The 13,962-nt window shown below is 50.7% G+C and overlaps 2 protein-coding genes across 4 annotated transcripts; one reads left to right on the top strand and one right to left on the bottom strand.

Moving 5' to 3' along the window:
- Positions 1-2,451: 2,451 nt before the first annotated feature.
- On the bottom strand, positions 2,452-3,792 carry LOC133913847 (1-aminocyclopropane-1-carboxylate oxidase homolog 1-like). Its single transcript, XM_062357129.1, has one exon. It carries the CDS (start codon positions 3,790-3,792, stop codon positions 2,701-2,703), a length of 1,092 nt encoding a protein of 363 aa, XP_062213113.1. The 3' UTR covers positions 2,452-2,700.
- Positions 3,793-3,907: 115 nt separating this feature from the next.
- Positions 3,908-13,962, top strand: LOC133913846 (DIBOA-glucoside dioxygenase BX6-like). Of its 3 annotated transcripts, none has more exons than XM_062357126.1 (3): positions 3,908-4,050; positions 4,128-4,745; positions 13,219-13,962. In XM_062357126.1, the coding sequence occupies exons 2-3, from the start codon at positions 4,201-4,203 to the stop codon at positions 13,814-13,816; spliced, it is 1,143 nt and encodes a 380-aa protein (XP_062213110.1). In that variant the 5' UTR covers positions 3,908-4,050; positions 4,128-4,200; the 3' UTR covers positions 13,817-13,962. The 3 variants fall into 3 exon arrangements, with proteins under 3 accessions (XP_062213110.1, XP_062213111.1, XP_062213112.1); XM_062357127.1 differs by having other exon boundaries at positions 3,956-4,050; positions 4,133-4,745; XM_062357128.1 differs by lacking the exon at positions 3,908-4,050 and having other exon boundaries at positions 4,091-4,745; positions 13,219-13,348; positions 13,442-13,962.

The raw sequence follows: 13,962 nt of genomic DNA, 5'->3' as shown, positions 1-13,962 counted from the left end.
GACAACAAAACAAACAAGCAAAGACATTAAGAACTGCACCTAGGTAGCACCTCGACCAGAACACCCGGACAACATAACAGGTGAAGCTCCACTCACACGCCTGACAATCCAAACGCTCGGTGGTTCCCACGTCCAACCACAAGCAGGACGGGGTCCTAGGACGATGGAGCACAGCCACTGACGAGATGCGCCGCAAGGTGAAGAGAACATCGGCTGAACAGGAGAACGAACGGGTCGAGCAGCAACGGAGAGAGGTGCATACTGCAAATAGTGCTGCTAGCTGTAATATCAAGACACTGAGAGATTCTCTAAAGCGACGCCTTCAGGAAGGAAGCAGTAAAGAAACATCGTCGCTCGTCCAAATTTCTAATAGGGTTTTCACCCGGAGAGATCCCAGTGGGGCAACTACGAGACGACGCCTCTAGGGAGGTAATGACGCTCGACATCGCTATCGTTGTCAACAGTGACATAAAGCCAGACCGGGTTTTCGCCCATAAGTCCCCGAACCACAGCATAACCCAACGAAAACAGAGGTTCCATGGGTCAACCAGAGTACACACCAGAAGCACCAGGGCACGAGGCCCTGGCAAGAGACTACCATTACAATGTGCAGCGCTAGGCACAAGGGCATCATAGGAGCACAAGGACACCTCCAACAGTAAGGGACGACCCGGGCGTAGCCCGGCCAATAGCGATGCACGGGTTGAACCACAAATCGACGGCAACAGACGGCAATCGCAGACGCATTGGAGCAGCTCACCTGGAGAGCGGCGGCCTTGTAGCCACAGGAGAGCAGCCGACCACCCTGGTACTACACTGCGGTGGCAAGAAGCTTGCAGAACCCAATGACAACAGAGCCCGGAGTCCCTGGCCAAAGAGGAGAGGCGAAGCTGGGATCTAGACCCCCGAAGGCAGATCCGCCTCCGTCGAGGATGGATCGGGCCCTAGGACGATCGGGAGTCGACGCGACTGACAACGAAAAGCTAGAGGGGGGAGGGGGAGAGGAGGGAGCTCGAGGAAAGAGAGGAGCAAGGCCACGGTGGCCCGGCTTTGGAGCCGCCACCGGCGGCAGCAGCCAGAGCAAGCTCGCTTTGGGTGGGTGTTGGGCTTAGGACTGGGTCGCCCCCTGAGTCGCTAGAGCGGGCAACGCGGAGTGGTCTAGTTTTATGTATCTTATCTTTTCTTCTTTGAAAGGAAGGAAGGAAGAAAAGAAGCGTTGTCTCTAACATTATTCTATAAAAGCTTAAGGATTAATTTAGTGACCAAAACACTTACTTTTTCCAAAAGAAAACAGCACCACATTAGGTAGGTACATTCCATGTGGTGTCCGTCCAACCAAATTAATGGTTGAAGCACATCCAGATGGATTACCGAAGTGAAGATTTCCTTTTTTTCTTTTAACCAAGATAGATATATCAAGATATCAGTAGGTGCTTCATCCACATAACATACAATTAGAGGTGAAAATGGATCGAATAATTTCCGATAGATTTGAGTTGGAATCAGAAACGACTAGTTTTTTCAGAATTGCGAAAGATACACTAAGCCTGAAGATGTAGCAACAGGTGAGGAGGAGCCGAGCGACGACGAGTTATGATGCCGGTGGCTACAGCTGCAGCGATGAGATCATCATGACTAATGAAGAGCCCTAGACTAGCTAATGCTCCTCATCTAGCTATACATGCTATGTTTCTCTGTACATGTGTGTATAAAGTATATTTGGTACTTTCAGAGTACATACTCTCACATATGTATCTTATAACATAGGAAGTATCTCATGTGATAAATGGTATGTACATATAGCATGTGAGTATATAAGATCATCCAAGTGATATGTATACTTTTTTAGGTGATTTGTATATATTTTTTTGAGTATATTGCATTTTATGTATAAATATGAAGGTATTATTAAAATCTATTAAAAATGATGGACTTCTTTTCAAGTTTTTCATATAATTCATATTGGAGTATCTTAGAATAAGTATATAAATATACTTATAGTGATAAAGGAGTATATCCGGTTTATTTATGTGGTATGTCATAGTAGAGAATATGTACTTTCGGGAGTACATACTAGTTTTCCTATATATATATACACACGACGAGTTTATTTTATATCTAGACGTATTGTAGTTTACTGTTACGCCACTCTCTAGTTACAAGTCAAACAACTATTAGTTACAATCCGCTAGATAGACCAGTTACAATTACGCGTCCAGAAGTATGTAATTACAACACGAAAAACTGACGAGTTATGTTTTAGGTTATGCTATAATTACAATCATGTTCTTTAGCTTGTACATCATTTTACAAGAAATTCTTTAAAATTTACGTTTATCCATAACGCAATTACAATTTATTTTTTTTATTTACATATGGTTGTAACTTACTGTCTTACGAATTATAACTCTACTATTTTTTAATTGTAACTGATGATGACGTAACAATAACTAAAATTAAGACTATGCACATAATATATATACCATATAACTTGTTGACTGTGCAGCGATCAGCAAGTGGCGCTACTTATTCAGTCAGTTTGTAGTGATCAACAAGTGGCTGCTACTTATTTTCCATTTAATCGACACACAAATAGAAATAGTAGTCAAATACTGACATAAATGTGGATCTGTGTGCGTAACAAGACGATGGAGTCCCTTGTCATGGGTGGTACTGTCCCAAATCAAGGAGAGATCTCTCCTATGGAGGTAGCCTGAAGTGGTCTAGTGCAGATCGGCCGTCGAGGCCCTTGTGTTTGTAGTAGCCGAGGAACTCCTCCACCGCGACGCTCCTGTACCCAGGGCCAGGAGGGTCCTGTTCCTTGCTGATGATCGGGCCGTACACCCTGCTGGATGCCGCAGGGCCGTTCGTCCTAAAGAAGCAGGCCACCGACACTCGCGGGCCGGCGGTCGTGGCCACCACCCGGTGCTCCACGCTCTTGAACCTGTCGTTGGACATGAGCTGAAGGAGGTCGCCGATGTTGACGACAAGCGCGCCGGCCACGGGAGCCACGTCCACCCATCGCTCGCCTAGGAGCACCTGCAGGCCGCCGACGCCGTCCTGGAGGAGCACCGTCAGGAAGCTGGGGTCCGAGTGCCTGGTGGTCCCCAGCGTCAGGTGCGGCTCCGGGCACGGCGGGTAGTAGTGGCTGGCCACGACGATCCCGTCCAGGCAACCGGCGACGTGCTCCAGGTACCCCCCGTGGAGGCCCAGGGCCTCCGACAGCAGCTCCAGCAGCGCGCGCCCCAGACTCTGCACCTGCCTCGTGTACTCCGACACGATGGCCCTGCACGCCGGCGGGATGTCGTCCGGCGCCGGCCCCGTGGGAGCCATCTCCAGGAAGAGGGTGTCGCGCCAGTTGGCCGCGGGCGACTGGAAGAGGTCGAAGTTGCTCTGGTACCTGACGCGCCTCTTGGGGTCCCTGGTGTAGTAGGGCCTCTTGGCCTCCGCGGGCTCCTCGTTGAAGCTCTTGATCGACGCGAGCATCTCGGACATGGAGGCCTCCGGCACGCCGTGGTTGAGCACCTGGAAGAAGCCGACGGTCTCGGCGGCCGCCTTGACCTGGGCGACCAGGTCGGCTGTTCCGACGCCTGCAGCAGCGAGGTCGATGACCGGGATGCTGGTGGTGGTTTTGTCGTGGTGGACCTGATGAGGAAGTGCAGGGGCAAGGTGGTGGAAGATGCGGGGGACGGCGGTGACGCCGGCGTCGACGAGACCCTTGACGCCGGCCTTGGTGTCGTCGAAGGCCTTGAGCTTGCTGAGGCGGTCGTAGCCGGCGGGGGCGGAGGCCATTATTGGAGTTGGAGATTTTTTTCTGATTGGGAGCGAGCGAGCGGCGGATCGATGGAAGCACCTGCTACTCTGGGCTTCTTCACTTGAGGCGTGGCTGCCTGCACCGCAGCTACCTGTGCTGTCCTTGCTGCTGCTGTTGCGGTTTGCGTCCACAAAACCAAGCCATGTACAGTACAGCTACATCCAAAATACTGGACATATACGGAGTACATGGCTAGCATTATTTGCCGTTCCCAAGCCATGTACTCGTCTAGACATGTACGTATTTCTGTCCTAGCTAAATTAAATTAAATTAAATTCATTCGTTCACTCATGCTGACGCGACGATTGAGCAGAGCAGTTGAGTCCTCATCTCTTTAGCCCAGCCCCATCCTCCCATCACCATCAGTCGCAGCCAGCCAGCCAGCCATGTCAACCACCACGAAAGCCCCCGGCTTGGCCTCAGATGGTTACGACCGCCGCCGAGAGCTGCAGGCGTTCGACGACACCAAGGCCGGCGTCAAGGGCCTCGTCGACGCTGGCATCACGGCCGTCCCCGCCATCTTCCGACATCAGCAGCAGCAGCAGCAGGTGACCACCTCAATATCCTCCCCATCCTCCGTGCTTAGCTGCAGCATCCCGGTGATAGATCTCTCGGTGGCGGACGAACCACGGGGCCGACAGGAGGTGGTCGCCCAGGTGAAGGCGGCCTCGGAGACGGCGGGGTTCTTCCAGGTGGTGAACCACGGCGTGCCCGGCGACCTCCTGTCCGAGATGCTTGCGTCGGTCAAGAGGTTCAACGAGGAGGCTGCGGAAGAGAAGCGGCCCTACTACACGCGGGACACAGGCCGCAAGGTCAGGTTCAACTCCAACTTCGACCTGTTCCAGTCGCCGGCGGCTAACTGGCGCGACACCCTCTTCTGCGAGGCGGCGCCGGAGCCGCCGCGCCTGGAGGAGCTGCCCGTCGCAGTCAGGTAACAATTCAAGTGCATTTTTTTTTTCCGAAAAGACGAATTGAGGATTGCCCATTTTATTTTATATTACAAGGAGTAAAGAAAAAACAAAAGTTGAAGCATAGGACTGACGCGCCTATCTTTCAGAAACCTGCCCCATCGAGAGGGGCACGACTGCCGCAAAAAAGACCGAGGGATTAACGCATTTTACAGCTTAATCGCCGCAGCGACTTACTACACTAATAATGAGACAAAATAGAGTAAAAGTTGCTAGGTTCGCCCTTGGGTGAAGGTACTTCTTCTTTGGCCGATATTCATCTTTGTTAGGAATTTAACGAAAGTATTATCAAGATCATCAAGTTAAGCACAAGATCAACACACAAGATACGATATTTTTTAACGAGGTTCGGTTAAATTGTCTACATCCTCGGGATATGACTACGGGCGCTCCTCCCCAACTGTTTCGTCTTGTCATGGTTACAACGGTGATGCCTTCTATTTGAAGCCTGAAATTAGAGTTCGACTACAACTCTAATCCTAGTCCCACTCAATTACAACTCAAGTCTATCTGTAACCTACCATGTACACATATTCAACAGATATTCCAACAAACTCCACCTTGACGAATATGCACGCCAACTTGAGTCTGCCATATGTGAACCTCCGTGTACCTAGACTTGAGCCGTCTATCTCTGCTGCTCATCCTGAACAGTCCGACGAGGATGCCTCGCCGCTAGGAACGTATTCCGCAAAATTTGCAGCTCCCACCTTCATGACTTCACCTTTCAACTTGTATTGATGACCTCCCATCTTCTCACCTATCATCACAGTCTTGCCATCCTGCATCACATTCAAGGTCTTCTTATCTGACATCGACTGATATAGCCAACCTTCTCCATGCAAAAATCCAAGTGATATTAGATTCTTCTTAAGTCCTGGCACATGCCGCACACCCTCAAGTAGCACTTCTTGTCCATCATACATCTTCAGTTTGATATTGTCGACTCCCATAATACGGTAACCTGTGTCATCTCCCAAGTGAGCAAGACCAAAACCACCTTCAGAGTATGAAGAGAACCACTCCTTGTTTGATGTTGCATGATATGAACTCGCCGAATCTAACAGCCACGCTTCACCACAAGACTTTTCACTTGATAACACAAGAAGATCACCATCGCTATCCGAGTCATCTTTCTTGGAAACCACAATATTTGCCATGCCCTTCTTCAGTTCTGGACAATCTTTCCTTACATGACCCCAATCCTTGCATTTATAGCACTGTGGCCCCTTCTTCTTTTTCTTATTAGTCTCCCTGCCTCGATCACCTTTGACGAAAAAAGCATCTCCAGATGAACTCTCACCAACATTGTTCTTCCTCCTTTGTTCATGAGCAAACAACGCCGCAAGAATATCATCCACTTTGACTGCCTCTTTACCATACGTCAGTGTTGTGACCAAGTGCTCATAAGACCTTGGCAAGGAACACAGAAGAATAATCGCCTTGTCTTCATCATCAATTGTCACCTCCACCTTCATAAGATCAGTGACAACTTGATTAAAGACATTTACGTGCTCAGCAAGATCTGACCCCTCCTGCATCTTCATCCCATACAGTTTTTGCTTCAGATACAGCTTCCGAGTCAATATCTTGGACATGAATTGATCATCTAATTTATCCCAAATCTTCTTAGGTGATGTTTCATCGATGATATGGTACATGATCTGATCGGAGAGACACAACCTTATTGTTGCCGCCGCTTGTGCTTGCATCTCTTCCCACTTATCATCATCTACCGTCACTAGCTTCTTGTCGCTAAGAGCCTTCAGGATCCTCTGTTGCGCCAGCAAGTCCTTGACCCTTGTCTGCCAAAGCCCGAAGTTGCTAGTCCCGTCAAATCTCATCACCTCGAATTTGAACACCATCGACGCCATCTGCCTGTTGCCGCAGACCGCCGAATCCCGCTCACGTGTACCTCACGTGTGCTGAACGCGCCTCTGCACGCTTGTACCTGCGCCCCGCGTGGACGCACCGCCACGCACACGCCGAACCGAGCGTACGCCCGCCTCGTACACCGCTTGTGCACGATCCGCCGCTCTCAAGCCCCGTCGACTGCCACGCCGCTTGCTCACGACGAAGCCGACCCGCTCGATCGCCGTCCGCTGTTCGCGTCAACCGCCACAAGCAACGGTTCACGAACAGTCTGATTGCAATTTTCGCAATCTCGTGGACTTCCTTCTCTGGTTGCCTTGCGTTTCTGCTATTGTTGCGTCTGTACGGCATCCCTTGCTCGGTTCTATTTATTTCCCAGGCCAGCACTCCGACATGGTCTCAACTCCAACCGATAACCCAATCGGACACGACCGACACGCCCGCCCAACTCTCATGAGTGCATGTCCAAGCCACCGAGTTGAACACGCCTGCTGAAACCGATCCAAACACGAACTCCAGCATCACGAGCCCGCCTCTTTTTTAATGCCACAGCCGAGCTTCCTAGGCCTCTGGAACCGAGCCGATCAACGCTGACTGTCGCGCGGTACCAATTCGGCCACCTGGACCGGTTGCCTCAGCCATGCATGCTGCGTGGCAGAGCCCACCTGGGCCTTCCGTACCGAGCCAGCCACAGGTCGAGCGCCTCCTACCCAGCCGCACAGTCCTGTGCGCATGATCTCCACGGGCTGTCTCCGTCCGCCACGTCGCTGTGCTGGACCACCACCGACCCCCGTCACCACGCGTCGCCCTGCCTCCATCGCGTTTCCACGCGCCAGATCTGCACGGGCTGTCCACGTCACTTACGCCCGCCGCGCGTCCCTGCTGGACGCAACCGAGCCGCCCGCCTGCTCTGTGCCAAATCAATGAGCACTGGCCTCCAGAGAGTAGCCAAGCAGCTCGCCGAATCCCGTGTGGACCGCGCGCCTGCATGCCCACCTAGCCCCAGCGCACCACACACCCCCTGCCGCTCGGACCGATCCGCCCAGCCGAGTTTGACTCTGGTCCTTCTGTGCGCCGCGCTGGGTCAAGCTGCCTGGCACTCGAGTCTTGACTGCTCGTCATGCATGTGCCCGTCACCGAGTCGGATTCGCATGCAACTGGCGCCCACGTTCCGCGAGCCGTGTGTCCACCAGAGAACTCGCCCGAGCTGCGTACTATGCAATATGCCAAGCGCGCCGCGTCTGAAGCCGCTCGTACGCCATCGCCTTGTCGCAACCCTCGAACGTCTTCATCAACCTCCTCCGAAGTTCATCATAACTTTCGTCATCGCTGTCGCTGCTCCACCTTGAACAAACAACAGCCGCTCCGATCTGGATTGACTGCCCGTCAATCAGACCGTGAGTCGAAGCCGCCGCCTTGACCGCGACGTCTTCCAGCCGCACCGTCGAACCTGGCCTTCACGTCTGATTGACCTGTCAAATCCCTAAATTTATCCCCTTCTCTCTCTTCTTTCTCTCTCTTCCTCTCTCCTCCATCCCCTCCCCGTGACCCATCTGCCACTGCCGCCTGCCGCGCCGCGCCGCGTCGGCAGTCCTTGCGCCCCGTGCCGCCTCGCGCCCCGCGTCGCCCGGTCGTTGAGCTATATAAGAAGATGAACAGTGCAAGCTCCCCCATCCCCTTCCTCACACACACTCTCTATCTCTCCCTGAGCCCCTCCGTCGCCTCGCCGCCTCACTCCGAGCGCCCTCGCCACCGGTGAGCAACCCGGCCCCCTTCTCCTCTTCCTTCTCCCTCCTTTCCCTTCCCCGTAGACATACCTGGGCCACCCTCCCGTCGCCGGGCTGCCGCCGTCCTCCCCGCTGTCAGCCGCCGCTTCTCGGCGCCGACCGAAGCCGTTCCTCGGTCCGCCGCCGCTTTCTCGTCGTCGGGCCGCCGCCGCCCCTCCGCGCCGTGCCGAAGCCACTTCTCCGCCGCCGGCGCCCCGTCGCCGCCCTCCACCGGCGCGACGCCGCCGCCCGACGCCCCTCCCTCTCTCTCACCCGCTCGTGCTCTCCGCAGCTGAGCCGGCCGGTCCCCTCTTCTCTCTCTCTTTTATATCCTCCAGAGCCGAGCCAACAGACCGAGCCAAGCCGCCGAGCCCACCGACAGCTGAGCCGAGCCGATTCCGCTGAGCCTCGAGCCGAGCCGTGAAACCGAGCCGAGCCGAGCCGTGAGCCTACCCAAACAGAATATTCCTGGAATATTCTCCTCTTTTCTTTTTTCTGAATTTCTCTCCCGGCAAAACTTTCGAAGCCCGTTTCTCCTCCGTCCTAACTCCGTTTTCGTCGATTCTTCCACCGATATTCATCTAAATTCGAGATCTACCCAATCATGTCAATTTCATAATTTTTGTAAATTGTTTAGTCCTTGTTTTTATCGTTTGATTGATTGTGTGCCTTTGTCGTTGTTGCGATTGTTAGAGGAGGGAGCATTCGAGGAAGACCCCGAGGACCCGGAGTTTGAAGAAGGAGCAGACGAGGACTTCAACGAAGGCAAGTTCTACAACCGTTGATCATGTTGATCCTATGTTTTTAAATACAACCCGTTTTTAAATACAACCCGTAGAGCCGTTGTTTCAAACAATAGGAGTATGCATGATTAAATTAATAGTTGTGATTTTTAAGAAATGCTAGAATAGTTATGACCTAGTTTGTTTATCCCATGCCTTGTCATTGTTACCTTTATTCCGTTAAAACCCTAGAAGGATCCTAACATCAACTATAATGATTATTTGGATGAATGCTTGTTTACTAGTATGCTTAGGATTGCCTTGCTCAAAAGAAAGAACTAGATTATTTACATGTGATAATCATGCCTTTCAATGTGAAGTGATGTGTGCTTGGTGCGTGCGCGTGTAAAGCTTGTGTTCTTGGGAAAACTCTAGAGTAGTGTTAACGAGGGTGAGTAAGGCGCTCCACAAAGGTGGGAACTACCTTGGAGCAAGGTTCGCCTTTGTGGTGTTCTTGCTGGGAGACTCTTACCTCAGTCATATAAGGACCGGTTCGCTGTGACATCTCACCTAGTATCCACTCGTACAACCACATGGCCTGTATGGGCAGGACTTGACCTAACCCCTTTGACTTAGTGCGGTACCCACCCGGAGGCCGGTAGTGGTAATGGGGACCAGGAGAAGACTTGGGTAGTGTGTAGCCCAAGGTTCGGTTGGTGATATTGTTGAGGCTAAGTCAAAGCCTTGGGATTGCTAAGTGATCTTTCCCGTGAATCTTCTAAGGCCCCTGGTATCTTAGTGCCCCATGGGTGGATATTGTGGCTTCGTTGTGAGGTCGTTGCGTCTCGTTATGACAGCTTCACCAGTTGCTAAGGTGGGAGCCTGTGCATATCTTGTGGGTAAAATGTACAACCTCTGCAGAGTGTTAAACCTATCCGGATAGCCGTGTCCTCGATCAAGGATATGCTATGGTTTGGTCATAATGATTAGCTTTTCAGCGTGAGTATCTCCTTGGTGTGTGAGTGAGCTGTGTACCTGTGTTCTCGAAAAGAAGGGTTTTGGCTTTGTGCCCTAAGCCTCCTGGACTGTGTGTCCGCTGGCAAAAGACTTGTGGGAACTGGCGGGACGGATGTATCTCCCCCAGGGCTGTCAACCCCCCCTTAAGCTCAACTTATGTATTTCTCTTCGAAAGCGTTTTTATTAAAGTTAGTCTTTGCAAAATGAACCCTGCATCAATAAAACTAGCTTTCCGCAAAACCTAAAAGACTCTACAGCCTTATCCTTGATCTACCTTTAAGCATCTAATTTTTTCCCCTTGAGGTAGGACTTGCTGAGTATCTTATGTACTCACACTTGCTAATTATGGATCTAGATGATCCAGAGGCTGACTTCGTCGAAAGAGAAGATGAAGATTAGAGAAGCCGGTTTCGTCTGCACTCAAGCTGCCTGTAGGGCTTGGGTCGCTTTTATGTGTTTCCGCTGTGCTTTGAGGGTTTGTTAATTTATGCTTACGGGTTCCTGTTGTAATGAACTCTGTGTTGTACTCTATTATCGTATTTATTCGATGTATGTCTGTGATGTCTACTTCTGTTGGAGTTCGTACGTACCAGCTACTGATCCAGGGACTGGTATGAGCTACACGAGGTGATCCCAAAGGAGGGGTCCGACACGACCCCTATCGAGCAGCAACCACCAGCCGCCATCAACCCGATCTCCACGTTTGGACAGATCCCCGTTGATGCAACCCATCGGACAGTTTAAGCCGCTGCGCTCGAAGTGTCCGAATCCACCGACCGAATTGTCGATCGCCGCCATGCTCCACCTTGCGCCGTCCTTCTCCAGACCCGTGCAAGCCTTGCGCGGTGTGGAACATATCCTCGTGCATTCTCTTGATCTTTCTTTATAGCTCTGGTACCACTTGTTAGGAATTTAGCGGAAGCATCATCAAGATCATCAAGCCAAGCACAAGATCAACACACAAGACACGATATTTTTTAACGAGGTTCGGCCAAGTTGCCTACATCCTCGGGGCATGACTACGGGCGCTCCTCCCCAACTGTTTCGTCTTGTCATGGTTACAACGGTGATGCCTTCTATTTAAAAGCCCGGAATTAGAGTTCGACTACAACTCTAATCCTAGTCCCACCCAATTACAACTCAAGTCTATCTGTAACCTACCATGTACACATATTCGACACATATTACAACAACCTTTATCCTTGCTGCCACTTGCATTGCATTTGATTGATCTCCTTGGAAGACTCCTATTTTGCTCCTTCCAAATACTCCACCAAAAATAGATCATAGCTCCGTCAAACTCCATTGTGAGATGTTTCTCAACTCCAAATCGTGCTTTCTTCTACCATCCCCTGATCGTGGAGCATTTGTGTAGCTCTGGAAGCCCTGAGATTCCATACCAGCATGTGATTTCGTCCACATCTGTTTTGTGAAGGATCAGTCTTTACATAAGTGTGTTGGTGGTTCGTCTTGAGCTGTGCAAAGCTTACATATTTGATCGTGAGGCCACCCTCTTTTTGCAAGGTTGTCTGCTGTTAGAATCTTATTTTGCATGAGCATCCACATGAAGAACTTGCATTTGGGATCCGCTTTCGCCTTACAAATTGGGGTTATGTTGGTATGGAGGGGCAGTCCTAAGTACTTGGCTGGAAAATCCTTGATCATTCTAGGGAATCCCTACAGAACCTGTTCCAAGGAGAGGTCCTGGCAGCGGATAGGGAAGATTTCTGTTTTGTTCAGATTTGTAACTAAGCATGAACATTTTCCAAAAGCCATGAGGATGTCATTGAGGGCTCTCAGTTCAGCTTGATTTGGGTTCGCGAAAATTGTCACGTCATCCGCGTAGAGGGAGCATCTCAGTTGTGCAGCTCGTTGCAGGATTGGGTTTATGATACGTTGTTGGGCTGCGAGTGATATGATTCGATGAAGAGGGTTGATTGCTAGAATGAATAGCATCGGTGAGAGGGGGTCCCCTATCTAAGACCCCTTGCATGTCTAATTGATCTTCCCGGCTTTCCATTTAAGTACACTCGTGATGTCGCTGTGGCGATGAGGTTCGCAATATAGTTTCTCCACCTTTGTCCGAATCCCAACGCTTCCAGGACTTCCATCACATATGCCCAATTCACCAAGTCAAAAGCCTTCGATATATCAAAATTGATGAACAGTGTCGGCTGTTTGGTCCTGTCTAGTTCCCTATTACATTTTGAACATATATAAAATTATCATGTATACATCTTTTCTTTATGAAGGCACTTTAGCTCTTTGACACTAATTCATTGAGTCACGAAGGCAGGTGGTTGGCCAAGAGTTTTGCAAGGATCTTCGCTAAGCTACTAATCAGGCTGATTGGTCTGTAATCACCAACCCTTGATGCCTCCGGATTATTTGGTATCAGCAGGATGTTTGCACAATTAACAAGGCTCAGTTTGTCAGCTTTTAGATTGTAGAAGTCTTTTATCGCTGCTAATAGATCTCCCTTTGTAATGTTCTAGCATTTCTTGAAAAAGAGGCTGATGAAACCATGTGGGCCAGGTGATTTTTCTGAGGGCATGTATGTTATTGCGTCTTGAATCTCTTGTTCCCCAAAAGGTTCTTCTAACTCCGACAGATCCACCGGTTGGTATCCTAGGGAGTCCCAATTTATTGCTAATTATCTTCGTTTACATGTCCCCAGTTGTTCGACAAAGTGCCTGTGCACCTCAGCTTCCTTTTGTTCTTGTGCACGGCTTGGATAATATGTTTTCTTCTTCTTGAATTTGCTTTGATCGAGAAGAACTTTGTGTTTGTGTCCGACTTGCGAATCCATGTTAGCCTTGGAGCTCATCTTGATTTAGTCTATTATTGTTCTTGTCTTGAGCTTAATAAATCAGATTGAAATCGCCAATAATAAGCCATTCATTCTTCATACTATATTAGGTTTGAGTGAGGCGAGTTCTTGAGGGAAAACTGTCTTTTCTCGTCTGACTGGCCCATAAACTCCAGTTAGGGACCAAAAATACTGTGTTGTCAACAGCTAACAATTGATTGGTAGCTGATTCAATTCGATGGCCGGACAGGCACGCGCTGTTGGAGTACGGTGCTGCCGCGCGGACGCTGGCGGTGCGGGTGCTGGAGCTGCTCTCAGAGGCCCTTGGGCTGGCCCGGGATCACCTCAGGGAGATGGGCTGCGTGGAGGGCCTGAGCGTGGTGAGTAACTACTACCCGCCGTGCCCGGAGCCGCACCTCACCCTCGGCTGCAGCAGCCACTCCGACCCCAGCTTCCTCACCGTGCTCCTCCAGGACGACGACCACGCCATGGGCGGCCTGCAGGTGCTTCTTGATCATCCTGCTGCTGGTGCCAGGTGGGTGGACGTCCCTCCTCTGCCCGGCGCTCTCCTCATCAACATCGGCGACCTTCTCCAGCTTGTCAGCAACGGCCGATTCAAGAGCGTGGAGCACAGGGTTGTCGCCAACAAGAGCAGGGACACACCCAGGGTGTCGGTGGCATGCTTCTGCAACGCGGACATAGCAAGATCCACACGGCTGTATGGCCCCATCGCATCGGATGACCCGCCGGTGTACAGGAGCGTTACGGTGCCGGAGTTCCTGGCGCATTATGACAAGAAAGGCCTCGATGGTCGCCCTACGCTCCACTACTTCCAACTACCCAAATAAATCTTAATTTGGCCGTCCATATCATTCCCCTCTTTATCAACAATATATGTCTTGGTAATAAAAATTGATATCTATGTTGATTGGGACATGACTATATTCTTGAATGATTAGTTTTCAGATTAAATCTGTAATATTTTCCGGTTTCA

The sequence above is a fragment of the Phragmites australis genome, chromosome 3 (genome assembly GCF_958298935.1).
Source record: "Phragmites australis chromosome 3, lpPhrAust1.1, whole genome shotgun sequence".
Lineage (NCBI taxonomy): Eukaryota > Viridiplantae > Streptophyta > Magnoliopsida > Poales > Poaceae > Phragmites > Phragmites australis.
This window is presented reverse-complemented; position numbering and strand designations above follow the sequence as displayed.